Genomic DNA, 27530 nt, shown 5'->3' with positions numbered 1-27530 from the left:
AACTCGCTACGTCAACATTATGAAAAAGCTCGATCACTTTGCAACTACCACCCAGAAAACCGTAACGGCATAAATCGAACTAAAAAAGCGAATACCTGTGTAAACAAATGAAATCGTCGGATACATCCAGGCTGATGGGGCGTCCATCCGATTTAACGTAACGCTTTTTATGCTTTTAAGAGTTTACAAATGAATTAGGTTTGGTTTCAACGAACAGAGCAGCCGCAATTAGGTGTCGCCCGGAGGCAAGAATCAGCGTTTCTAGTACCAACTTTTATTGACTTTAGCTCCAACGAGCCATCCCAGCTCTCGTTATTTCGGTGTATGTTTGCGATTTTAGTGCGTATACACATTTTTCCACCTTGCAAAAAAAGCTTATCCCATACGAAGTTATCAGTGACGACGAATGAGGCCGTTATGCCTACTACTGTCAACGGGTGTGGCCGATGGCTTTACCTTATCAGTGACGTCACTAACTACGGTAGCAGCAAATGTTCCACGCGAAGTCCTTTTTATTTCCTCGTCATCATGAGTTATCGATGGCAACCACACAGATTCGCACTGATGTTGCTCTGACGACCTCGTTGTAGTGGCCGGCGCTTGCCATTGGTTACTTCGCTCGCATGAGGTTGTATTGCACTTACAATTCGTGCTGCTAGTGGAAGCAATCGATGTTAGCAACAAGAGCAACTACAGTCAAAACAACGGGCTTCTTATAAATAGCTGACCGATCGAAAAAATCTGTCAATAAGGTATCAATCATTAACGCGATCGTGTTTGATTTCGCGATCATTCACATTCAAATTGTGCCTTTTGAAAGGAAACAAACTTTGAGAAACTTTCCAAGCAACAGTTCTGCTCCGTGGCTTGTTTGAAGTGACTGCTATAAGTGATCAACCTGTGACAAAAACTTTGAACAGATTCGACATCCGAAAACAACAATTTCTTTTTATATTAGTCTTTAAACGAAACGCGACTTGCCGGGAGCCACCACAATGACATCGGCCTATATCGATAGCAAACAAGGAGTCAGCAGGATGTAAGTAAAAAAGGTTTGATCGTCGCAATATATTTGATCTTTTGGGTGGCAATAAATGTTTGTAAACTTAGTTCTATTCAGTGATATCTTATACAATACGTAAAGTGATAAACTCCAGTGAGACAAATGAAGTGTGGCAAGTTTGTGTGTCTGTTCAAATCAATTACGGCCTCCCTTGCAATCCATTACTAGCAATCATGGTCTTTCACTGCAATGGTTTTCAATGTCTCTATTTGTGCCATTCGCGTGTCTCTGTTTCAACCTACCAAGTCATATTTAACACCATGCACAATGCACTCGCAATTGCAGAGCGCGTCATTGGAGGTAAGCAAATTAAGCAAATGGCTGACTGTTACCAACGCGAGACAACGCGAGAAAGATTGAATAGGAGCTAGGCGTTCAGCGCCAATTATAGTCATTTGCTGGTCAGCTGCTATTCGTTTGACAAGTTACGTTCTCCTGTTAGTTTGCAACATAAATCCATAAAGCATCTACCGGGTGAATTTGGAGAACGACACTTTAGTAATGTTACTCATGTTTGGAGGCTGCTATGGCTGTAGCCATGGTTAGGGGAAGAAATAGTAAAATTTATTGCTACACTAGAACAATCAGATAAAAATGTCTGCAAACATATGTAATCACTTGACTTGAAGTATTTGGTTTCCTCTGGAAGCTGCGTCAAGTATCTTCTGTGCGTATACAAATCCTTTTTTTCAAAATCATCGTTAACGAGGTTTGTTTCAGCCTATTTACATTCGGATTTGTATGACAAAGGCAAAGAAATCGGAAAAACAAGTTGCATCAGCCAGTTTGAATAGCCTATCACCAACGGGTACTTGCACACCCCCCGTGAGGGGTTATGTTTTCAAATCCGATCGACCTTCTAATCAGTGTCGATCGTGGTGATCAATGTCCCATTCGCTCGCCATCTTCGTCGGTAGGTGGTTTCCCGTGGCATGCCGGAGAAATTTCTTCCCCCGTTAATGATGACCCTGCATCTTGATAAGCATCAGGTTGGGTAAAAATAGGACGTTGTCGATTATGGGTAAACGGAATCGATACTATCACACGTAAGATATTCATGATCGGTTGTGAACTTGTCCTTTATTTTGCTGATTAGATGTACAAGTAAAAGTAAAAATACCGCACAATTCAGCGACAGTGTGATAGAGTTCAGTTTCGCATTTAAAAACCCCTTCTAGAAACAGCCTTGACATGCATCCAGAATAAATGCTAGGAGTGCTATTCTCTTATCAATTGAGAACTTATTTGTCCAGAGACTGGTCATGACGTCTACGACCGTTGTCAACAAGTTGTTTTCATCCAACGAACCGGTCAACGCTTCCTACATCCTTCATATCAGCATCCTTTGCCCGGCAGGTCCACCGATGTTCTTTAGTTTCCGCTACTAGTGGTCACTAGTTGGTACTAGTTGTGACAAAAAGATCGCTTCAATGGGAGGCAAATCACCGTTTCAACCGACATTGGCAAACAATTTGCCCCCTAACGGACCGTTAATAAAGGAGAATGAAACGGGCCCACAACAAGCCAACTTGAACATGGTCGCGTTTTCGCAAGGTTCGCGTTAAAAATGTTCCGATGAGGCGAATGGTTGTTAGCAATTTTACATCAATCGAATTAAACTCGTGTGGCAATTGTTTTCTTGTTTTCCTTCCGCAAAATGATGTCCAGCCAGCGGCGACTAGCAAAAACAACTGGGAACAGCATCATAATCAATTTAATTACACTCGCACCCATAAGCTTCGGTGCCGTGCATTTCCTTATTCTCTCTCGCGTGCTGCCCTTTCCGGATTCGCCAAAGGAGCGACAGTCGGCGAAGACTGTGTCTTAATCACCGCTCGGTTGCCGAGCTTTCCGTCGTTCAAAAGCCACGAGGGCCCGGACCAGTTCAGTTCAGTTACGATCGAGACACGTTAATGAACGGTGCAGATTTTCTGTACTAACAGAAACCACGTTCAATCCACGTCCCGTCTTCGAAAAACAAAAATAAGATCAGATAAACTTCGTCCATTGGTGTTCAAGTGTAACGTAAAAAAGTAATAATTTAAAAAAACAATTATTGATGAAGCTTGTTGCAATTTAAAAGCAACCATAATTCGCCGGAGTCCCAAAAGGTTGGGAATAATAATTTTGTGTCCTTTTGACTGCCGATAGTGGTTTATTTGTGAAACGATGCGTTTTGTTTGATACGAGCCACTGCTAACCGATGACGATTGAGTAATCGTTTTCCAACAAGAGAGAACATTTTCAAAGTCAAAACAAAGGAAGAGGTTCAGTTTTCTTGTGGAACAGTGGAAAGATTCTATTGCCCACTAATCACCTAAGCTTGGGAATAACTCGTCGAAAACTAAAACAGTAACAATGAGCAAATTTGGCCATGTTCAACATGATGCGGTATCCAATGGAGGGCACCGGCATACAAACGGTCGTCATCAAAACGGCCTTTCGGTCGGTGCCCGGAACGGAGATGCGCCGAACAGCTACCTGAATGGCGGAACTAGCGTTGCCAGTCCGTTCAACATGCCACGCACCGAGCACGTAGGGTAAGTGGCCTGTCAGGGTAACAAACTGGGTCTACATACGTTAACCGACGTCATTGTGGAAAAACATCAGAAAGAAGATTTATGATTGCCACCAGACACGATGTCTGGAAACATACAGTTTAACGCCGACGGCGATGGTGACCCGAAACCCGGCACGATAGTGCATACAAATGAATCGAGAAGATACTTTGAAGGGTTACTCTTTAAGCTTAACGTCCATGACGAGTCACCTGTAGCGATTGAAGGAAAACTCTGGCAATGCAGCAATTTAATATATAATTGGTTCTTCTCAATGTGGACCAAACTTTAAAATGAATGTTTACGATTCTTGTGCTCAAAGTAACGAAACATCGACTTTTGCCGATTGCTTCAATTCTATTGAGTTTTTCTTTTTCCAAGTTCTGTTTCGCCAAGGTCTACTTTTCGAAGTAGGAATGTGTGGAAAAAGTGTGTAGAATCAATTGTTGCGTGGAATGTTTACAACTGTAATATAATATACAATAATGTACATACATTTCAACATCGTTTTCCATTCAAACACACCATGGAACGGACGTGATGATCACTACCCAATGACGATCCAGTAATCATGATCTGTTTCTCACGATTTTTGTTTCCATGTCTTTGGTTTTCTAATCTTTACGAAAGCATTTACGTTGAATGCAATAAAAACAATTTTCACAAAAACAACCTACCACATTGGCGTGGCTTATCTCCATGGGATAATACGCAGTACGCAGTCGGTCCCCCCAATGTAAGGCGTCTGCAAAGTTTATTTGGAATATTTGATGTCTCTGCCACCGTTCTAACGCTCTTGAACTGCCTATCAGCAGTTTGTCACGTCATCCGCCACCAAAGATCTAGAATATGGCGCAGTCAGCTCCGATCGCCAAATCCTGACAAATGGCGATCTTGAAACAGCCACGGTGGCTCCTGTTGCTTATCGCGCACACAACCGAACAATGAATTCGACCACTCCACATGTGTTCAGGCTAGTGACAGTCGATTTCGTTAAAACTAAATGTTTCCACGACTTCGGTCTCTTCCGACCTGCGTGCATCGCCAGTCGGCTCCAGTGAGTTTGTCCTGCTCTGTTGTTTCCGTTAGTCACCGTGCTCCCAGATCGCTGATACACTAATCGGTCGGTCTCAGATGGCGCTAAGGTCATCGCGGACCGGCGCCCTGGCGTGCAACAGGCCCTAAAATCTTCCAGCTGTTCCCTGGCTCTACTGCTGATAATGATGACACCTTAATCGTTTTCGTTTGCTGCCGTTCGTCTTGATGCTCAGTAACGCTTGAGAGCCTACATTATCATAAATCGAGTCTTCGGGCTTTCTTGCATTAAATTATCGGTGCCCAAACCTTCTGCTCGACTTCATTCTTTGGTGATGCGTTTTCAAATGTTGGAACTGGGACATTTGTCTTCTAGCAAATCTGACTCTCTTATCTGTTTTCCCCCACAGGTACACTTACGATATACTGAAAGAGATCGCCAACTACTTGTTGGCGCGCACGGATCTACGTCCGAAGGTGGGCATCATCTGTGGTTCGGGACTGGGGTCACTCGCTGATCAGTTGACGGACGCGGATAGCTTCGACTACGAGACCATTCCGCACTTCCCAGTTTCGACAGTTGCCGGTCATGTTGGGCGGCTCGTGTTCGGCTATTTGTCTGGAGTGCCGGTGGTGTGCATGCAGGGACGTTTCCACCACTACGAAGGGTACCCACTAGCAAAGGTACGATAAGGAAGTGGAGAATATGCTAGACAGATTACAAATGTAACTCATCCCTCCCTTGCTTTTCCAGTGCTCGATGCCGGTGCGAGTAATGCACCTAATCGGCTGTACGCATCTGATCGCGACCAACGCAGCCGGCGGTGCCAATCCCGGTTACCGCGTTGGTGACATTATGTTGATGCGTGATCACATTAACTTTATGGGTTTCGCCGGCAACAACCCACTACAGGGTCCAAATGACGAACGGTTTGGTCCCCGTTTCTTCGGCATGGGTAAGGCGTATGAACCGCGGCTGATACAGAAAGCAAAGGAAATTGCCCGGCAGATCGGTATCGAGAATGAGTTACGTGAGGGTGTTTACACGTGTCTCGGGGGCCCAAATTTTGAAACCGTCGCCGAAGTGAATATGCTGCGAATGCTCGGCGTGGATGCGATCGGTATGTCGACGGTGCACGAAATTATTACAGCTCGCCACTGCGGCATGACGTGTTTCGCCTTCAGCCTGATTACCAACATGTGCACCATGAGCTACGACGAAGACGAGGAGCACTGCCACGATAGTATCGTCGGCGTTGGCAAGAACCGCGAAACGACGCTCGGGGAGTTTGTAGGCCGAATGGTAAAGCACATTCACTATGAAATGAAAAAGTAAAGGCGAGATCGGGGAAACGGTTTTGTCCAAACAAAACAAACCAGCAAGAAAAACAAAGAAAAACATTAGTTCTAGCCTTTAGAGTCTCTGGGTGGTCGGTAGGCTATGGTAATGAAGGTGGCGAGTAGTGTAAGTAACCTAGGTAGAGTGTAATAATTATGGATTTGTTTGATATGCTGTGTAATTTAATTGTAATAAATATGTCCCAATCGTTGTTATCTAAAGCTTTGATTTTCTTCGTTAGTAATCTATCTTTTCTCCTATATATATAAAAGAGTACCGCGTTATTGTTATTCTCTTCAGAACTCAAGAACGGCTGAACCGATTTGGCTGAAAATTGGTGTGGAGGTAGCTTAGATCCAAGGGGGTAACATAGGATACTTTTTATAATCCGATCGCGTCACAATGAAGCCACAATACGCACAATGTGTTTTTTTTCACATACTGCAACGGGACAAACAGAGCGCGCAACAACAAACAATTGTTGGCTTCTTTTTCTCGCTAATGCAGCGTTCCCCCACCCCCCTTTCCCCCTTCCAACAAATAAGGTCGACGCGATCTCTTCCACTGAGGCGGCATCGACAAACGATAGACAGAGAGCGAAACAGCAAGCAATTGTCTCTCTCTTGCGTATGTTTACACTCTCTCTCACGAACGCCGAATAGTTTGGCAAATTGTCAGCCAGTGAGAGAGCCTCCAGTTATTCTCGCGATCCAATGAGCAATGAGCAATTGTTTAGCGACAAAGGCGGATCTCCTTTCTCATATCTCCTTTCATCCTTCGCGTCGTAAAAAAATTAACGTGCGAGGAAATAATATTGAATACTTCATTTTAAACACTTGCTTTTTCGGGAAATAATTTTAATCGTAGGGAAGCATTCCCCAGTAAGTATTTACTTAAAAATAGTGTAATTGTACCGTACCGTGTTTTGTTTGGGAAAAAATGTGAAGATTCGTGTCAGTTCCAGCAATCCTGATCTTCAGGTGAATAAGGAGATACCAGCTAACAATTAGGAATGCCAGCGCCAAATCGTGAACTGAATGACGTATATAATCGAGATGTTTGGCGCATGTTGCGAGATGTTTTGGAGGGGCAATGATTTTACTGTCCTGAAATTTCCGCCAAACACTGCCAGTAATTCCAAGATCAGCTGACGAAATGAAGTGCTTCTCTTCTTATTGGACAACGACCGCTGAACGGTTTTAGCCTGCACCAACCAGCGACAATGTTAATCTCTGATACTCTTTCTAAACGTTCGTTTTTACGGGCCGGGTTGTTAGTCCCGCGCCAACCCCCCTGGAACGCCGGAATCGGGAATCGAACCCATGGCCAGCTGCGATACAGGGACGAGCGTTACCGAATGCTCCTATCACGGGGGGCCCATTGCCTCTGGGGCGAAACAGAGTTCGCCGGGCCTGCTAGTATATATATAAAAATGGTTGTTTGTCTGTCTGTACCGTATTTTCTGCAAAACGCCAATCCGCTGCGCCAATCCGCGTGAAATTTTGCACAGCGTAGTTTTGTGACCCCGGATTGTGAATAGGAAAGTTTGACCCTCCCAAACCTCCGGGGAGGGGGGGCTCCCATACAAACGTAACGTACCGTAACGTCCCATACGTAACGCTCATACGTAACGCCCATACGTAGCGCCCATTCGTAACGTCACAACGAACCAAATTCGGCAGTTGGGAGCCTTAACAACTACTGCTAGGATGTGCTCACGGAACGTTAAACTGCAATCGAGCTTCACACCAAGGTCCCTAACAGAGGATACGCGAGACAAGGAAACGGAGTTTGAACAGTAGTTGAAAGAGATCACACGAGAACGGGAGAACGAGATGACAAAACATTTTTCTGAACAAAGAAAAAGATAGTTGGCAAAACACCAGAGGGAAACAGAATCTAAGATTTCTTGTAAGGCAAGGCAATCAGAGATGCTGCGGATGGGGGAGTAGATTTTCAAATCATCTGCATAAAGCAGATGACCCGAAGGAGGAAGGATGCTACAAATATCGTACATGAACAAGATAAACAGGAAGGGGGAAAGAACACTACCTTGGGGGACGCCAGACTATGTCCTAGCCGGGTAATGATTTAACAAAGTTTTTTACTATCTTACATGCATTGGGCTCTTATTCGTGCTGCCAGTGTCACAAAACAGTTGGCACTCGTCCAGGTTCAGGTCGCACAGCCAATTATTGCCGCTAAACGAACTCAATTCAATTTAAACGTACGGACCACGATGAGTGCGTTTCGCGCAGTGCGAAGATCCAGAACTTAATCGAACAATCTATTGTTGCGAATAAGATGCCACCAGCCGGGTAGCTAACCGGTATGGATATGCTATAGGGAAAAGACGGTCATAAACCAACTTTAAAAAGTGAGGATTTTTGTTATATTTTTCCAAAATATATAAGTTATCTATGACCAATCCGAATTTTAAGTCTTCTGCGTTGCGTAGATTCTGAGAATTCATCTGATAAAGAATGATAAAAATTTGTCTTTCAAACCAACTTTCATCAGCCTCTTTAACGTGATCGTAATATAACGTACAACATTAGAAAGATAATGGATCCTTCTTTGATATGTAAAAAACAAATGCTCACGTTTGGCATTACTTGTAAATTTTTATCGGGAATTAGTAAAGAAAACTACGAAAAAATACAGTTTTGCAACTATTTCAACAGCAGCAAACAAATGTTTCGCGTTGTTTCGCCCAAGGCATAGGCATTACAATTAAAATTTAGGTAATTTAAAACTAGTTCCAGTGAATTTTGCATCCGTCCCGATCCGTCCGTGGTCTCTATGTAGTCTATGAAATGGTCATACAAAACAGATTGCCTTTATGAGTTCTATGCCTTTTCCATTATTTCGGTAAACTAGCTAAAATGTCTATCTTGTATTTGAACAACCTAATGTACCCTTCACAACATACGTTTGTATAGAATTGTACGTTGTGCAATTTTTATGCCCTTTCGATGTGCCCTATAGACAACTGAATATGTGTTTCTCTCAGGGCATTTGTATTTTAAGGTAGTCGGTATAATGAAAGAATATTTTCAGGAACTGTTCTTAATGTAGATAAAGAATTAATAGAAAAGTTTAAGGATATCTTAAAAACCATTAGCTCCGAGTAAATAGGTAACCATTCAGAGAGTTAACTCTATTATAATACTCCTCGATCTTTATATATCATTTTTTACACTCATAAGCCACTAGATATTTATCAGTAATTCCATATTTTTTGACGAAAGATTAAAACATGTTAGTGCCCAGTAGTTAGTGTAGAAAAAAAGGTTATTTATTGTACTTGAACGCTTGTATTGCACATTCAATGTTGAATTTAATCAAAACACATGCAAAGAAAAAAACGATGAAAAAAGACCGTAGATTCTTCCTCAAACCAAATATGTCCACCTATCCCATACAAATTCCCCACAGTGGGTCGCAAGAGACAAATCCGGTTTCGATGCACGATCGAGTCTTCGTTAAATGTCGTTATCACGCGGAATGGAGCAACGAGTGCTTCGACCATTGGCGCAAGTCCATCGCACGATCAGTCACATCTGGTCGGTCTCCTCGAATGGATGCCAGTTGTTCCATTGTTGTTCCAACAGCGAAAGGGATTTAATTAAAATTTGTAATCGTTTCGCCAGTTAACCGACTAAACAATACTGGTGCACGCAAACAGTAGGATCATGAACACGGAAGTGGAAAATAAGAACGGCAGTGCCAACGGGGTGCCGAATGAATCATCGAACAAATCGCTCGGAAAGCGACACAATACGAGGCTGTACAACGCAGTGAAGGATAACGTAAGGTACTACGGATACCGTCGAGACCGTCTTCCACAATTCATCTTCTTCACCATCTTCTGGAATGCAGAGCGTGCTGTGATTGATGCAACGACCCATAACGGGTATTTTTTAAAGCTGCTCAACGAGCTTGCTAGATAAGTGCATTAGGGCAAGGTCAGCCCACATTATCACACAAACTATCGGCCTAATGCACGGCGGAGACTTTCTCTTTCTAACAACATTTAGACACCTGAGTAACTAGATTTCGATCTGGTTTAGGCGTTCTCTAAGGTATATAAGTACGGCTTCGAATTTTTACTAAAATGTGAACGGTCGAAGTTTCATAGTGCGATTTTTAGCTTTCGTGTCCGACAAGTGGTTGCTTCAGAAAAAATGCCTTTCTTGAAATGAGAACATGGAAACCATACACAAACCTGTGTCAAGAACATGATTCCCTTGGCTTCGGAGACAATTCGTGCCGTGTCAACTGAAACGTGCCTTGTAAAGCACAAAGAGTTGCCCTAATTATCTCATTGCAGCAGGCTAAGTACTAACGTAAACTGTTTCCACCGCCAACCATAGTTACGGTAGCTACGAGATGGTGCAGGAAATCGCCACTTATCTGCTGGGCCGCACGACCATCCGTCCACGGTGTGGAATCATTTGTGGCACTGGATTGAGCTATTTGGCCGAACAGCTGACTGAGGCGGACAGCTTCGACTACGAGACCATTCCGCACTTCCCAGTTTCGACAGTTGACGGTCATGTTGGGCGGCTCGTGTTCGGCTATTTGTCCGGTGTTCCGGTGCTTTGCATGCAAGGCCGTTTCCACTACTACGAGGGTTATTCTTTAGCGAAGGTTGGTTCACAAATTCTATAAGGAAAAGTCACACGTAGTACAGCTGTAGTTGGACTTCTTTTTGTAGTGTTCGATGCCGGTGCGTGTGATGCGGCTCGTCGGCTGTACGCATCTGATTGCAACCAATGCGGCCGGAGGGATCAACTCAAGCTTTCGCATTGGTGATGTGATGCTAATTCGTGATCACATTAATCTGATGGGTTTTGCCGGTAACTCTCCGCTGCTTGGACCAAACGATGAGCGGTTTGGACCGCGCTTTCTCGGCATGGCGAAGGCGTACGACCCACAGTTGCTGCAGGTGGCCCGGGATATAGTTCGGTTGGATTTGCACGGATTGCAGGGAATTTTACGCGAAGGCGTGTATTGCTGCGTCGGAGGACCAAGCTTTGAAACCGTCGCAGAGGGACAACTCCTGAAACTGTACGGTGTGGATGCGATCGGAATGTCGACGGTGCACGAAATTATCACGGCGCGCCACTGCGGCATGACGTGTTTTGCGTTCAGTCTGATTACCAACATGTGCACCATGAGCTACGACGAAGACGAGGAACACTGCCACGAGACGATCATCGGAGTTGGTCGACAACTAGAAAGCCGCGTTGGAGAACTGATCCAACGCGTAGTGTCCTTCATAGGCAGGACTACCTCTAGCGGGACGGAATCAAACGATCGGGTAAAGAGCGAGAAATAAAGGCCTAGAAAATATAGTGGACGCTATCAATAGATTGATCATTGTGAACGAGAGAAGCTTTCCATTTAACTACATTCGTTTTGCTGTATATTTCTTTTGCTTATTTCTTTTATGTTTAATACGTTTGATCATATTTTGAATACTTAGTCCTTAATCAACTTAATCACCGGGCTCTTTTAAAGTGAATTATTCGTTTTTTCATGTTCCATACATTTGTTTACGTTCACGTTTGCAGACTTTTGTTCTGCTTTCCTTGTTCTGCTACATTAATGGGGTGATTCCGTTCTTCCGTCCAGTTACCTGCTTCTATGCAGTTCCTTTGATGTTTTTTTTATTCATGTTTGTTTAATTCTTTTCCGTTCGTTCGCTGGCGCTATACCTCATCTTCATGTTATTTTAATGATTTATGTTTTGTTTTTGGGTTACCTTTTTGTTTGGTGTCGAATCGTGAGTTTCTCTGTATAGTTGAATAAGTTGTTGTGTACTGTTTGCTTTGTTTTGTTATTTAGTTAATAATATTCCAATGCTTAATGGCTTTTGTTTTAAGTCGGGTTACCTTTCGTACGTTTCGTAGAACCTTAAAGGTGTTGAATTTTGTTGTCTCATCATCCTCGTTTATCGGCTCTAAATACTGGAGCACTACGAGGCTTTCGTTCATTTAATATCAAACGTTCATTAAAGTATTTGGCGATTGAGTTTGCTCGTTTCTTGCATTTTTGCTTCAGCATATTCACTAAACATAAACTAATTGAAAATAGTTTTTGCACTTTGATACAAAATTTTGCATGTTCTGTGCACAAACGTGTGGCGTCGTGTGTGCACAGCAGTTTTAATTTCTCTTTTCTCTTTGCTTGTTGTGTGAATGTTCTGATGAGTTAACCAGAACACTGTATTTTTACCTATGCCGTACAAAAAATCGAAATAGAGTAAAAAAAATGTTAGAAATGTAATGTTCATTTCAACATGTCTCACGAGAGGGATTGACGGTCAAAGGGATTGTTCCTGTTACATTTCAACTTATTTTAGATGAGCAATGTTTTATAGATATTGGTTCTTGTTCTTGTGTGGACAATGTATCATTGCATGATCGGGTCACGTTGTGCACAGAAAACTGTCACAGCAATATATTTTTCACCATGCCCCATAACCATGGAGATGTCTGTGCGAATTGGGATTAAAAGGTAAAATTTGATAAAAAGTTCAATACAAAAACATGGACAACTTGGTGCTTCGGTTGTACTACTTCAGCCGCCATTGGTTAGAATTAAGTTCGTCCCGGTTCTCCTGGCTAGTTTAGTATCCCTGTCTTGGCGATGAAGCTTGCGGCACTTCACCACGCGTGAGAGGAGTGTTTTTGTGTACTTTCCTTTTGGCGATGCAGGTCTTTATTATGCTAGAGTTTAAAAGAATAAACCTGTAAGTGTAAATAAATTGAACGATCAAAACACGATTGAGTCATTGGTTGAATTAATCTTTGAACTGAATTGTTTGACTGAATTGCCGCTCGTCACGGAATCAGATGGCACAATGATTGTGTTTAGATAGATGGACATCATAAACACATCACCAGCAGCACCATAGCTGCATCCGAGCTCCTGCGTTAGAATGCAAAAGTCGGTTCACGTTCTAGGTTACGGGTTTTTAATGCGGGCCTTTTCATTGCCGTGAAAAGTGATACGCGTTGCGTCACTGAATGGGTAGATGTTTCATATTCTAATCTTTCCACCATTCGACAGATTTTTACTGGAACGAGGCAACTATACAAAGAACACATACGACGACGCAGCGTTGCGTTATTAAAAAATGTTTTGACCCGAAAAGTTGAAAAATGTTCAAAGGTTAATAGCGCTGCATGATAGAAGCGGAACGACAGACGACAGCGACATCAGTGACTGGCAGACTGGCTGGCAAGCAACCCCGAGGGGCAAGAACTTGTTGCGCAATTTTCTTTTACTAGATTCTCAAAATTCCAAAACCTTGGGTTATGTAATGAACCCTAACAAACACAAAAAAATCCAAATGAAATCTACACCCAACTTTATAACTAACACATCAAAATAAATGACAATAACACATAATAAATAAATGAAAGCAAATGTCGTAGGAAAATAGGACAAAAATAAATATTCAGTATAACGATTTATTCTGCAACTCTTCCCTAACTCTAGTAATGTGCCGGTCTACTCGTGTCTTAAAAAGGTGAATGACGGAAGGGACTAAAAAATTTACTCCACACTTATCAATTGATCTCTAGTGACGTTTACGCTACAAATCCAACTTGAATTACATAGCAGACCGTCCAATTTGTAGTTTTTCTATTCTAAATCTCCACGATGCTTCGTGGCCTTTTCAACACAAATTGTTTTATTTTTATGTTTAGATGTTATTAACTAAATGCCTTAGAGGTCTGTTGCTGAACTAATAAAGGCTGCCTGTATTAAGTTGATTACCTTCATTGACGATCCTTCTGTGGCACACATTCCTCCTTCTGTGTCACAACCTGTTTCGCTTTAATCGCATCGTTGAGGATTTTTTCAAGTGTAATCGCTACGAACCAGTCGCCCTTTCGCTGGTATATGATTGCAATAGAGCGGTCCAACACATCTTAGAGTCTCGCACACCAAAATACATAAATATTTGCACATATTAAGGATCGAAAAGACTTACTTTTGAACAATAAATTATAGCCGACACACAAACTAACGAAACGAAGAAAAAAATAATAATTACAAAAGTAGCAAGAATGTAAAGGAGTCCCTAATGAAACGGTTCTTCCGTTACACCAAAAACAGAAATTAAACTAAAAAGATTACAAAATAATAAATAACTGAACCGTTACAAACTAATTTTGCTAAGTATAGTTCAAACCAGGAAAGCGCGCTACACACGAAAACGGAAAGCTTATCGAGATCCATTTCCTATTGTCAGTCTCCGGGCACCGGATAGGCTATCAGAACCGATTCTTCCTTCGATCGATCGATGTTGAAGTTATCATATTGCTGTCGTATTAACAGTTCTTGCTGCTTGCTGGTAGCTACATGCCAAAGATTTCATTACTGTCATATTTAATTTGTTTATCGGAAAAATACTTTACACATCGAAGTACTTGCCGGAACGGTTTTCTAAATGCTTTGCACTTCCCCGTGCATCGTTCCCTAATACAGCTGCAATCGCTATTCGACTTTCGACTGTTCACTTTTGTAATCGCTTCTTTTGTTCTTTTTCTGCTTTCTTCTCTGCCTTCTTGAACTGTTTTTCGCGCTCGCGACGTTCTTTCTCATGCTGCTTGCGTTCCTTCTCGTTTAACCGGCGTAGTTCCTTGATGTTTCGCTTCAGGTGCTTCTTATCGTCGCCTCCAATGTTCAAAATCTTAAAGTCCGGCTTGTCCAGCTGCAGCAGTGCACCGCCCTCGACCGAGTGCTGCATAAATGCTGGTATGTGATGATCTAGTCCGATACCGAGCAACCATTGGCATACCTATGGACGCAGCATCAAAGATAACATTCGATGATCAATCGATATAAAAATATGTAGATTGGTGTACTGAACCTGTTCATTGGACCACTCCTCGACGGGACCGTTCTTCCATTGGTGAGCATCTCGAACACGGTCACTTGAGAAGCTGGACGTCGATCCGGACAGATCGAGCGTACGGCTCGGCGAGTAAGCGCCCGGTGAAGTGGATCCACTGGAGGCGCTCGATGGAGATGGTGGACCCTGAGAGCCCGCGCCGGTTCCACTCGATTGTCCCACTTGCGGTTGTTGGTGCGGCTGCTGCTGCTGCTGCCAAGGACCATTGCCGCCTGGAGGAGATAAATTTTGTGGAAGAATGTTTTTCACTGCGGATGAAACGGAGAAAAAGAGAAAAGCAAATCAAAGGAAAAAACCAAACGAATCTACAGTTAACTCTTGGTTCGTACTGGGCACACACGTATATTCGTAAGATTTTTAAATACGAAACTCGAAGGTCGAATTCTGCAACCTCCACCAGCACTTACACCTTCACTGTACTAGGTTGTTCATTAAGTTTTGACGTTCGATACCATAGGGCGCTGCTAGGAGTCTAATTTTTTTTTGTCATATTGGTACACTCTTCAGATGAACGTACGTGAAGTTTCATTTCAATCGGCCACTTAATTTTTTTTAACAAGCCATTTAGTAACGACTTCTCACAGTATTTTTTTACAATGGTAAAAATCAAGTACCGTGCAGTGATTTCATTTTTAGTTTTGGAAGGTTTAAAAGCAAAGGAAATTTATGAACGAATGTTGAAAGTGTATAAGGACTCTTTAGCTTTAATTAATTAGGTGGTTAAAAGGCAGTTATGAGTTTAGACGTGGTCGTAGTAGCCTTTAAGACGATCCATGTCAAAAACGTCAAAAAACAGACACAACATCGGAAATCGTAAAACAATACAGGATATCGTTTTCGAAAATCGTCCAATCATTGATAGAAATTAAGTACAAGACCTAGCCAACCCATTGAGTACTATAACCAATATTTTGACTGAAGTTTTGGGTTCCTGAAAGCTGTTTGCAAAATGGGTGCCGCATTCGCTAAAAACGCATTCGAATGCATCTTTCTCGACAACATTTAAAGCGTTTTCGATAGGATAAAGTGGATTTTGTGCATTGAATCATCACTATGGATAAGACTTAGGTCTATCACCATGATCCTGAATCAAAACGAGAGGTTAAGGAGTGATGTGAACCTTTTTCTTCAGTTCCGAAACGAGTTCGTCCAGAAATTGCTTAAAAAGATGTTAGGATCAGTTTTGTGGGATGCGAATGGAATTTTGCTAGCGAATTACTTGCAAATTGATAAAACAATAAATTTTAAATATTTTTGTCACATTTTAGAGCCACTGAAAGCGAAAATTCGTGAAAAAAGACCCGCACTGCAGAAGAAAGCCAACCTCTTTCATCAGGGCAACGCACCCTGTCAGAAGAGCATTTCGAAAATGGCAAAAATCCATGAATTGAAGTTCGAATTGTTGAAGTATCCACCCTATTCACCAGATTTGGCCACTAGTGACTTCCATCTGTTTGCTAATCCTGCGCGGAAAGCGTTTTTCATCAAATGATGACGTCATAGCAGCATACTGTAACGTGACAAAAATACTGTCATTTTAGTATTGAAAAAAGGCTTGGCTTGTAAACAAAGAATAAAATGACCGATTGAAATGAAACTTTCCATACGTTCATCTGAAGAGTGTACCAATATGACAAAAAAAAATTAGACTCATAGCAGTGCCTTATGGTATTGAACGTCAAAACTTAATGAACAACCTAGTACTTTTTGGTTGTAAATGCTCGAAAAGGACCGGAATGATGTCAGAACAATAGACGAATAAAAACGGATACATGCATGTTACCAATGCAATGGTAAAATGAAAAAAATTAAGAGCAAGCACATGTACACTGATTGAGGATACCTTTAGGTTGTGCTTCGTTAACCGCCTTCTTGATTTCCACCAGTAGGTTCTGCGACAATGAAGCCGCTGGGCTGAGATGTCGCTGCTGATTGATTTCCGAGTAGTCGTCACTCGAGTCACGGGATGACGCATCATCGATGAGGCCACTGCCGGAGCCTCGTCGTCCTTCACGTTCCGCCAATCGCTCCTTCAGCTGCTCGGCCAGCAGGGGCGGCGTAATGCCTTTGAGGCCTTTTGGTCGCCGACTTGGATACATCCAGCTGTCGCTTGACAGCCCACTGTCCTTCAGTTTGTCGGTCGACGATCCGAGATCACTGTCGTACGATGAAGCATTCAAATCGGAGCCATAGCTCGAGTTGAGCTTTCCATTATCCGATCGGTAGATGCTTGGAATCGTCGTGTGGTGTTGCTGCTGATGATCGCCAGTACCACCACCCGTATGACCGGCGGAACCTCGCTCCTTGTTTACCTGTGCGTACACCGGTGGACCAGTATCCTCACCCTTCATCAGCCCCGCCGTTACCACTTTCCGGCCAACGATCTGCGGTGCACTGTACAGCCCACTGTACTCCACGTTAGATGCGGCCGTCGTCGTGTTTGTCGTCGATATCGCGTCATCCTCACTTTCGTCCAATGCACAATCGGAACCACTGTTGCTGTGACTTCGCTTTCCCGGCAAATTGCGCTTGGCCAGACCACCGGACCGGGCCACGAGATCACTTTTGCCCTTGTTCAGCGAGTTGTCCAGCAGCTTATGCTGCGGTACGGCACCCACATCGAGATCGTCATCCTTCGCCGGTGGAACTTTCCGTTCTACGGTCGCCGTTTTGCCATCCTCACCCTCACCGTCCGGCGACAGATCGCTGAACTCGGTGTCAGAAAACTCGGTTTCAAGCTTCTGAAAGATAGGTTTCGGCGGTTGCCGACGAGTCATCTGGGGTGTAAGCTTCAGGCTCGTGCTGTCGTATGGTAATATCACAGGAAACCCAGCTTTTCGTTGCGTTTCCTGTAAATCTTGCTCGAGACAGATGACACGGTCTTTCAGCTTCTTCACCAGCGCGTTGTACTCGGTGTCCTTTTCCTGCAGATGTTGCAAGTAGTACTCCTGGAACTGAATCTACAAGCATGGAAAGGGAACGGAGTTCAGAATGGAAAATGATTAGCATAGAAAAGAGTGTCCTAAATTTCGCATCGCTCACCATATCCCTTTCGCGGTGCTGATAATCGCGCAGGATTTTCTTTACGCGGCTGTACTTCTTTTCTAGTACCAGATATTGCGCTTGTGACTGCTGTAGCATATTTTGGTAGTTGTTCGCTTCCTTCTTTATGTTGGCAAGCTCGCGCTCCGTATGCTTTACCCGTTCATTCAACAACTCTGCCTCATTACACGTTTGTTGATATTTAATGAGCTACGTGGTGCGGACAAGATGTGTGTAAGCCATTTGTCGATTGATACAATGGTTGGGAGTGGAGAAAAATGGGAAGTATTATTCATTTTTATCTCGGTTAGTTTGCGAACAGAAACAGGAAAATAGTTACTATACAACGGTTGAATGACAGTAAAATATGAAAGTGTTATCAGTGGTCAATTCAGTGAATCAAGTGAAACCAGGTGATTAAGTACATGAGTGGTACCATTTACAAATTTATGAAAATTTTGTTTTACACACCAGGACTTAATTGACAATATGCCTCATAATATGTGAGTGGCGGTACTTAGAAACAATAGTTCTACATTTCAGCCGGACGATAAAATGATTAACTAGGACGTTATGAAATGGTCACACAGCACAGAAGGCAACATGGCAACTTAACCACACACCCCAATCCCATGTTTCTGTTTCTGGTAAAAACATTCTTCATCTGAACACACACGTACAAACAAATGCACTCTCACTTGTGTTAAATGTTTATCTTCATTTCTTCGCTCTTTGTGAGATTTCCTCATTAAGATAAATGAAAATCAAAACCAGCCGAAAATGAATGCATTTTTCTTTGTTTCTTTTTTATATTCAGTTAGTCATAAACCACTAAACCACGTAGTACCATGGATAAATCAAAAAAGAAACTTACCTGCTGTTTCAGATTCAGAATATCGCCCTCATGCAGTGCAATGGTTTTAAGATTCTGGATGATTTGCGTTTTATTATTTTGGCAGTGTGTTGGTTTGGTGACACGCAAAGAGTTTGGTTTTAGTTTGACGATTTTTTTTGGGAACCGGAAGTGTAGAACGGAGTTGGAAAACGGAAAATGCAGGACATAAATGACGGCAACATTTCAGTAGTGTGTACGGAAGACGGGGAACGAGAGAAAAAAGTTTTATAATTTAATTTTTGTGGAAATTGTGGTAGCAAGCATGTAAAATAAAGTAGGTGATACGGGAATAGGGTAGTGTTTTTGAATGTTTTTTTTTGTAGACGATTTTGTAGGTTGGTTCATTTGATCGGTTGATCGAGTGATATAGATATTCAGGTGCAGATCGTTTCACGGATTGGAAAGAAAAGAAAAGAAGTTGTGGAATTTTTCGATCAACAGATGAACACGGTACCAGATTTTTGTAAGAAAGAGGCCAGAAGGGCCGATAAAACGATTGATTTTGTTGGAGAGGGTTCCTACAGACCGCTCGTAAACTGCGATGAAGTAATAATTGTGGAAGTGTTTTGCAATGATCATTTAAACGACACTAAACACTATTACAAACCGTCCCAATCTATGCACTACTATTTTCTGCTAAACGCAAAACAAAAACTTCGATGCACGAACGAAGTGTTTCTACATTTATAAATGGGCATCAACACCGGTTTCAGCAAACAAAAACCATGAAGTCAAAACTTATAGTTTATTACCAACCAGGCAAAAATTCATTATCTTATACTTGAAGATGAAAAAACATTAAAGGGGAATTAAAGGGGAAAAAAACATGCTCGACGGGAAACATTCAAACTTTACACTCATTGCATTCCGAACAGTTCTTACCGTCTCAATGGAAAGAGTAGCACATGGGAGAAATTGAGAACAACTCCCAAAAATGCAAATAAACATCCAACGTTTCCGTTCTCCGTGTTTCGTAGTGGAGTTTCGGGCCTGCTTACAACTAATTTTACCCAGGAAGCGATCATTCAAAACAACAATTAATGTTACTAACACCCTACAAATATTTTGACATGCCATAGACAAATGACAAGCAAACAAGAAAAATAAGGCCGTAGAAGTAATTGAAATATGTGCTTTACGAAGCAAAAGAAAAGCACGCGAACATAACACGCAAGTTGTCGTAAAGTAATAAAGCAACATAGAGAACACACGAACAAATGTGAATTTTAGTGTGAGTGTTTAAAAGTGAAGCATTCACAGCACACAGCATACACAAAGAACGAGTAGCTTATAGTTCGCTTGCTATTTAGGGCACGAAAGTAAATAATTGAGGTGAAAATAGGTGCGCATTGAAAAGCATTATCTAACGAGACTTTACCGCTTTATGCTGCAACGCAGGCAACACATCATCATGGCCATTCCCAAATATGGTTATAAACGTTATGTGGATGCATTTTCAGCATAAAGAAGAACAAACAAAATGAAATAGAATAAACTGTTAGCGAAATCCGAAGAAAAATGCTTAAAAAATTCAATCATTGATCACACGCCAGATTTCTTCAAAAAATTAAACATTTATCATATGATCGTTGGATCGGTGTTGCAGAGGGTCTGGGATCAAAAATACACCTGTACTATGAACGTCTTGAGAGGGCTTATTATACGGACGTCACCTTAACAAAAATCACGTTTTTTCTAGGTTTCGGTAATTTTGATTGAGAAGTATAAACCATATTCCTCCATCAAGCTATCAATAATGACTCACAACTAGAAGGCCTTGCCACCGGTGTTAAGCGGTTTTCCAGCGAGAACTAACTCCGTAAATCAAAAACTAGATCACGAAAAGCGAAATAGAACAATTACGCTTGGAACAAAACAACGAGACAGGTTCAAACAACTGACAGAAGTAAACCCGTTTAAACATTTAAAGCTTATTTAGATCAAAACTAAAGCACGGACGAGATAAGCTGACTGAGCAAATACAAAATTATTAATGGGATTCGATCGATCCGGTCGTCAGAGAAAATGATGAGCCAAAAACATAAAATAAAGTCATGATGGTTGCAGGGAGTGATGCTGATCGGCGGTGGGTGGTGGGAGAGTGAAGATGGTTTGATCTGGCTTCCTTACACAATTGTCTTACCTCCTGCAAGATGCGTCGCAATGACTCAACATCGCTACTGCGGGCAGCTTCCGTTTCGAACAACGATTCTGCAACGTTTGTCGTCGGACTAACCGGACCTTCGGAGACGCTCGAGTTGGCGGAGACAGGCAGTGTACTATCTTCAGAAATTTCTGCATTCCGCCGTATATAGTCCTCCAACTGGCGCTTGACTCGTTCCTCTTTCTCTCGGTCCGCTTGCAAGCTCTGGCGAATCAACTGTGCTACTTCGGAGTTTTCTGGATCACGCTCCCGCCCAATCTGGAATCGAACCAGACCGGAAGTGTTGCGCAGGACGGACGCAGCGTACGCCTGCGTAACACCGACTAGACTTTTACCATCCACCTCGATGATTTGATCGTTCACCTACAAAGAGTACAGAATATTACTGCTGCTGGAAGTTTTGTAAGAAGCGTTACAAACCTGTATTCTCCCATCACGCGCCGCAGCACCATTATCGGTGATGGTCTTTACGAATATCCCCAGCTTCTCCAAACCGGCATCGGCACCAACACCCATACCTGCAAACGTACGCATTGTATGACGTAAAGTTTTAAAGCGCGCCCGTTATGCTTCATACTACCTACCTATAATGCTCAACCCCAATCCCTCCGGTCCTTTCATCAGTTCAACCGGGAAAACGTCCATTTTCTCGACGCGTTTCTCTAGTTCATACTCGGCCGAAGCTGCCACCGGATCCACGTCCTCGTTGCGCCGATCGTAATCGTTCACCGAGAAGGTTGAGAACACTTGCATCGGGTTGGTGCTGAATTTCACCTTCGTATTTTTCTTGATGTACCCCCGCAGGTCTTCGTCGTCGAGTTCACGGTCCGCCTCTATCAGACCCGGAACCTCCATCCAAAAGTTACCGTCTTCAAAAAAGTGCACACCATCCGGATTAACGTACACCTCCTGGCAACGTACCGGCGGATACTCGGGGATGTAAAATCCGTTGGCCGAGTTGTTTGACTCATCGTCTGCCGATACGTCCGCTTCACCTCCGGCACAAGGCGCTGGGCCACGCCGACTACTTGAGGTGTTATCCTTTTCATCGTCCTGGTCCTCGTCTTGCACCAGAGTGGTGGTGACTGCCGCTGCTGCTGCTGTCTCACCGGTCGAATCTTCCAATTTGCCCAGATTAATGCTATCGGAGGTGGTGGTCGTTGTGACGCTTGGTATCGAGTCACCGGTGTCTACGTATGAGTCGACTAGTACGGAAGACGAGGCGTCGAGGATAGTTTGATTGAGCAGATCATACGTAGTGTTATTACCAATGCTGCCCTCTTCGGGCGGCTGACTAGCAGTGGAAGTGTTACGGCTGGTGTTCGGCAGACCGGGAGGTGGTGGAGGCTTACCTCGCACCGACGACGGACCAATGGTCGCCGATGAAGGTGAAGGGGATGCGGCGGATGCCGACGTGTGCTTTGGTGCCTCGAGAACGTCCTTCAACCAGTCTGGTTCGTCGGAGGTCGTTGTCGGTGATGCTTGCACCTTAGAAGTTTGTTTCGGAACTGTAGATGATGAGGATTCGATCGTACTGGCAGACTGCCTCGGAACGGGCACCCGTTCGGCTTCAGGTCCCTCGGCTTTGGCTTGATTGTTGAGCAAAATTTGTTCTACTTCGCGCGCTTGTTCATCTGACAACAGCGGTCGTTGTCTGAAAGCAAGAAAGTAAATGTAATGTTACGTATGTCATGTACACATAAGTCACACTGACCGATTCTCAGATCTAACCATAGTGAAATGTCTAAACAATATTTGTTTACCTGATTTTATACTCCAATATTCTACTCGAGGAACAGCGTACATGCAAAACACAAGCAGCATGGACGGATTGACAGGCGAAACAAAAAAGGGTCATGAATGAATGAATTGACGGAACAGGATTGACGAGGTCGCCACGTAGATAAGTATACGAAAACCGAAATGAGGTGCCAGGTTGGGTTCGGCGACGAGGATGATTTCGGTGCATGTGGTGATGTGCATGGTGTTATTGAATGTGTGTAGAAGACGGCATGTGATATAGATGATGATGGCGCAGGCAGTCGGTTGATGGCACAGGCACAGGCATTGGCGAAGAGCGGTACAGTCACAACATAGAAAACAGTGAAACGAATGTAAAAATAAAATAAAATGGCAAAATGGAAACACACATAAACACACAAGTAAATCACGATATAACTCCTCGATAAATGAATTACCCATGAAAGAATATACGAAAATTGAAAGTGCAGAAAATCAGATCACCAATAAAAACGATGTGGTACATGAAAAGGAAACTAATTGGCATGCAGAGAGCTAGATCACAGCCATAGAAGCTATTCGAATTGACGTGTTAAAATAGCGATAATTGATTCCTGATTCGAAGTGCGTGCCAGTGTTGTAGAACTAAGTAGGTTTAGTTAATACAATAAACACGAACACATTTGAATATTACACAACAAAACACTCGAATTAGATATGATTAGCTTGCACATAGGGACACAAATAGCAAAAAGAAATAGAAATAATAATATTAAGAAACACAAATCACAGATAAGTAAACATATTTAATTCGTCCTTCGTTTCGTCTCGGTGGTAACGTCAGACTCTCGAACGTAGATTGACTTGGAATTTAAAACAACTTCGAAGTGTGAGCTCATCACAGTAATCTAAAAACTCTCACATCAACAACACGCTACAGTTAATTACCTTCTTTGTTTCCATTAAATGCTCTTTAATGGGAGTAACAACTACATATTAACTACATGATTTTGTAACTACATGAATTTTAATATTTTCTGTATGAATCTACCATAGGTTTTGTATCAAGTAACTGGATACAAAATACTGTTAACAATCTTGTAAAGGGACTTTGCTAACTTTGTCTTGCCCACAATATTGTACTGTTTTGAAAATAATGGACTAAGCTCAGATCGTCCTTGTAGTTGCATTCAAACGCAAAAATAGGATAAATCTTGTTCTGATAAGTGATACAGATTCTAGTCGCCGAACACAAGCAACAACACTACAACACTACATGCACCTTGACATTAACTACCAATACGCACCTCGAGCTTAACAGCCGCTCCGCTTCGTCTGCTGTCATCTCATCTGGCAGCAAACTGTCGTTGTCACTGGCATCGGCGTATTCGAGCGCGTCCTGCAAATCCAACGGAGGCCCTTCCGGAATCGGCGGTGGACGCATCGAGGCCAACGATGGCGGATCCGGTAGCGTCTTGGTGCTATAATCTTCTTCTGGCGCCGTCAGTGTTGGTCTCGTGGGATCAAGCAGCGTTTGCGGACTGTGGTAGACCTTCTCGCCTATTTCACTCAGCTCGTCAAAGTCCAAAATCTTCGCCTCGTCTTTCTCGACGTCCATGAAGGCTAGCTCGCTGCTCGTATCGGTTAGCGAGGATGCGCTATCAGCGACACCCGTAGGAATAATTGATGCATACAGCACCCGGCCAATTGTTGCATCGTTGAGGTTCGCGTCAACTTGTGCTCCATTAGTTACCACGGTCGAGCTACTACCATTAGCCACGACTGCATCATCATCACCACCAACTGCATCATTCTGACGTCGATTTCTAGTCAAAGGGATCCCAGCCTGGACCAGAGACTGTTGTTGGTTGGACTTACTAATACTGCTAATATTGGCACTTCGATATACATCCACTTCACCGTAGATTTCGTCACACTCGGTACCGTCCGGGCGCACACGGTAGCCGAGATCGGCATAGGTTAGTTTTGTTTCTGTCGCCGGACTGCAGACTGGCGAACGATCTTGACCAACCGGAAGCTTTCGAGGTGGAGAAGCAGGCAGCGGAAGATCAAACTCGTAAGCTGGCTTGAGTTTGGCCTTAATTTCTGGCGATGGCTCGTTGAAACCACCCTCGTCGGTGGTGGTGGAACTGCTGATGATGCTCGGTGGCCGGTTGCCAAGACCGGCTGCTGGAACCTCAAAGCAGATGCTCGACACTTTCGGGCGGAGTGTGACGCCACCATGATCCTGATGCTCCTGCTCATCGGAATGATGTTCATCGTCTGATCGTGAGGATTTTCCTACAACCAAGCACAGAGAAAGGTACTCGTTAGAACTGTGTAGCTTCAACCTAAACTTTCGGGCTCCCGGAAATGAATTGTAGTGGCGCGGCCAACCTGTAAAACGTGTCATCTTCGTACGAAACTCTAAGGCGAACTAGTTCGCGCGAAAAGCTTAGTTGTACCGTTGGTTCAATTGTAGCTCTTGTGGGCCACCACAAGAAGAGAAGGGACTCCCCCACTTACCCTTGCAGTCGATGCAAAACCGGCGTATACTGAGGCACATCTTCTGCTGCTCCGATCGTACCACCAAACAATCCTAAAAATTATACATGGTCGCCACGGACTAGTTGCAAACATACCACGCCATGGCTACTGTGTTTCATTTTGGCATAATTCCATCATAACCACACTTTTTTTCTTATTCTACTGTGAACAAGTTTGTTGCAAGCACTTTGGACAATAGCAGCACTGCGCGGGTCGCTTGCGAGCGTTTATCGTTTGTGAAACACTTCCAAAAACCATTCACAGCGCATTTTCATATAATTGTCACCTGGTGCCAGAGAAGTAGCAAAGATTGTGGCCGCTGTGAAAACAACTCAAGGCGAGGCCATAAATTGAATGAACCGTTGATCGCAACGTACACTTAAGTTAACTATTTGTAGAATTCTTTCGCAGTAACGACATAAGATGCGTGAGCCAATGAAAACGTTTGCCATTGCCTTCTCATTGAAAAACCAACTGTTAACTGAGTTAACATAAAAAGGTTACTAAAAGTATGTTATGTCGTCAATACATCGATACCATCTATAAATACGATACATCATTAGCTTTTCAGCCCCAGAAGAAACTCGTACGAATTTAATTGTTGGATCGTGTTGAAAAGAAAAATTATGATAACGGAAAATCACCTATAGGCAATATTCCTTCGAAGACACAAAATTTATCAAACAGGAACCAACTTGGAATCCAAAAACTAACCGCGAACATTGCTTCGAAATCCATAAAATTAACATGTCAGTATAAATCTTCATACTTTTAGCAAAACACCTCGATTTTCTGATTGAATCAAACGGACCATAGGAAGATCATAGATAGGTTGGAAACAAATCTTAAATTGGTTCGGGATGTGAGGAACCCTTCTAGTAAATGGGTGACAACGGGCCCAAGTGTATTTTATCGCACAATACGAATCGAGCAAAATAGGGCAATAAATTATCGTTAACATCTTTTGGCTATTTAAATGTTTCGTTTTTTCTATTTTGAAATGGCTTTTCCACGAAATTCCTTAAAACCTCTTCAGAATGACGAACGGTTACACTACTTGGCTTATGTAAAGAATCTGCCATTAGCACACATCCATCTAAGCAAGCGAAAATTAAATATCTTTAAATATGTATCGCACATTGTTGACCTTAGTGGTCAGCGTGGAAAAAGATACATATTTTTACTAGCTTTCCGCCTGTTTTTGACGATTCCGTTTGAGGTTCCAATTAAAAACGAAAATACAACGAGTAATGCAGTATCAGTATCTAAGAATCCGCTACTCAAGGTGCACATTATCGAATCCGCGAGTTTTGCACTCTCAATGTTGTCTGTGACCTCATCATTTTCCTTATTTTTGTTAGTTTTATAGTACATTCTTGTTAAGAGGTTCCTTTGGATTTTTATGTCTATATTCCTTCTATACTCCTTCGCTTTCATTACTGTGTTTCTGTGCTACGCCTTTATTTAGTTTTACAGTTCAACACTGATCGTAAGATGTGTGAAAAATGCTCAGCGAATTAAGCTTATTATTGTCCAATCTGTCCAGCCTGTGTTGAGATCAACCATGACGATCGCACTACAACTGCCAAGAGGCTCTCGCCTTCTAAGAGACTGCCGTCGCAATGGAAGGCATTCATCCGCCAACACGTTCTACCGACAATTCCTGCAGCGCTATCTTTTCTCTTCAACTCTTTTAACCCCCCTCACTAAATCATAGCATTTTGATTCAACAGTGGAAGAGACCAAATACATTTGGCTCACTCCCAACATCGTGGCGAGCGCGAAAGTGAATTTACGGACATCTGTTTCGCATTAGTTTACAACTGTTTAAAATGTGTTTTTTTTGTGTGGTGTCTGCTGTATGTTTCTGATCAGGTTTTAAGTGACCAATAATGTGAAACCAAACTACGCCCATTCAGACGATTGGAAAATGCTTTGCCAACTAGGGGTTGCTTCTACCCGCCATACGGGTTTTCTCTATTTCGTCTTACAGCGCAGATTTTATCATTTCTTCCGTCTGACAAAGTTTTATGTATCCTAGGTAGTCCTTGGTTTATAATGTGGCAAGTAATCGGCAGAATAGTCTACCAGATACTAAAAACCACACACATACATACACCATACCAACGGACGATAGATAAGAAGGGTAAAGCCAACAGTGTGTATAGGTTTGAAATAAAACGTCTCATCGTATACTTAAATGACGAAAAAC

At 42.8% G+C, this 27530-nt stretch overlaps 3 protein-coding genes across 4 annotated transcripts in view; 2 read left to right on the top strand and 1 right to left on the bottom strand.

Moving 5' to 3' along the window:
- Nucleotides 1-742: 742 nt before the first annotated feature.
- On the top strand, nt 743-6210 carry LOC128268927 (purine nucleoside phosphorylase-like). 2 transcript variants are annotated; one of them, XM_053006233.1, is made up of 3 exons: nt 743-1039; nt 5067-5340; nt 5411-6210. In XM_053006233.1, the coding sequence occupies exons 1-3, from the start codon at nt 996-998 to the stop codon at nt 5990-5992; spliced, it is 900 nt and encodes a 299-aa protein (XP_052862193.1). In that variant the 5' UTR covers nt 743-995; the 3' UTR covers nt 5993-6210. The 2 variants fall into 2 exon arrangements, with proteins under 2 accessions (XP_052862193.1, XP_052862192.1); XM_053006232.1 differs by lacking the exon at nt 743-1039 and adding an exon at nt 2746-3603.
- A 3379-nt stretch (nt 6211-9589) lies between these two features.
- On the top strand, nt 9590-11339 carry LOC128278371 (purine nucleoside phosphorylase-like). Its single transcript, XM_053017093.1, has 3 exons — nt 9590-9812; nt 10372-10648; nt 10716-11339. Exons 1-3 carry the CDS (start codon nt 9691-9693, stop codon nt 11337-11339), a joined length of 1023 nt encoding a protein of 340 aa, XP_052873053.1. The 5' UTR covers nt 9590-9690.
- A 2133-nt stretch (nt 11340-13472) lies between these two features.
- LOC128278370 (uncharacterized) overlaps nt 13473-27530 on the bottom strand; it is a 19055-nt gene continuing 4997 nt past the window's right edge. Inside the window, exons 2-11 of the mRNA XM_053017092.1 lie at nt 24079-25072; nt 22795-22815; nt 21616-22685; nt 21452-21549; nt 21011-21394; nt 18847-18900; nt 17973-18182; nt 16774-17890; nt 14889-15178; nt 13473-14816 (exon numbers count right to left, since the gene is read on the bottom strand). Coding sequence (XP_052873052.1) covers nt 14532-14816; nt 14889-15178; nt 16774-17890; nt 17973-18182; nt 18847-18900; nt 21011-21394; nt 21452-21549; nt 21616-22685; nt 22795-22815; nt 24079-25072 — 4523 coding nt within the window. The 3' untranslated portion in view covers nt 13473-14531. The remainder of the gene's footprint in view (nt 14817-14888; nt 15179-16773; nt 17891-17972; nt 18183-18846; nt 18901-21010; nt 21395-21451; nt 21550-21615; nt 22686-22794; nt 22816-24078; nt 25073-27530) is intronic.

This window comes from Anopheles cruzii, chromosome 2 (assembly GCF_943734635.1).
Source record: "Anopheles cruzii chromosome 2, idAnoCruzAS_RS32_06, whole genome shotgun sequence".
Lineage (NCBI taxonomy): Eukaryota > Metazoa > Arthropoda > Insecta > Diptera > Culicidae > Anopheles > Anopheles cruzii.
This window is presented reverse-complemented; position numbering and strand designations above follow the sequence as displayed.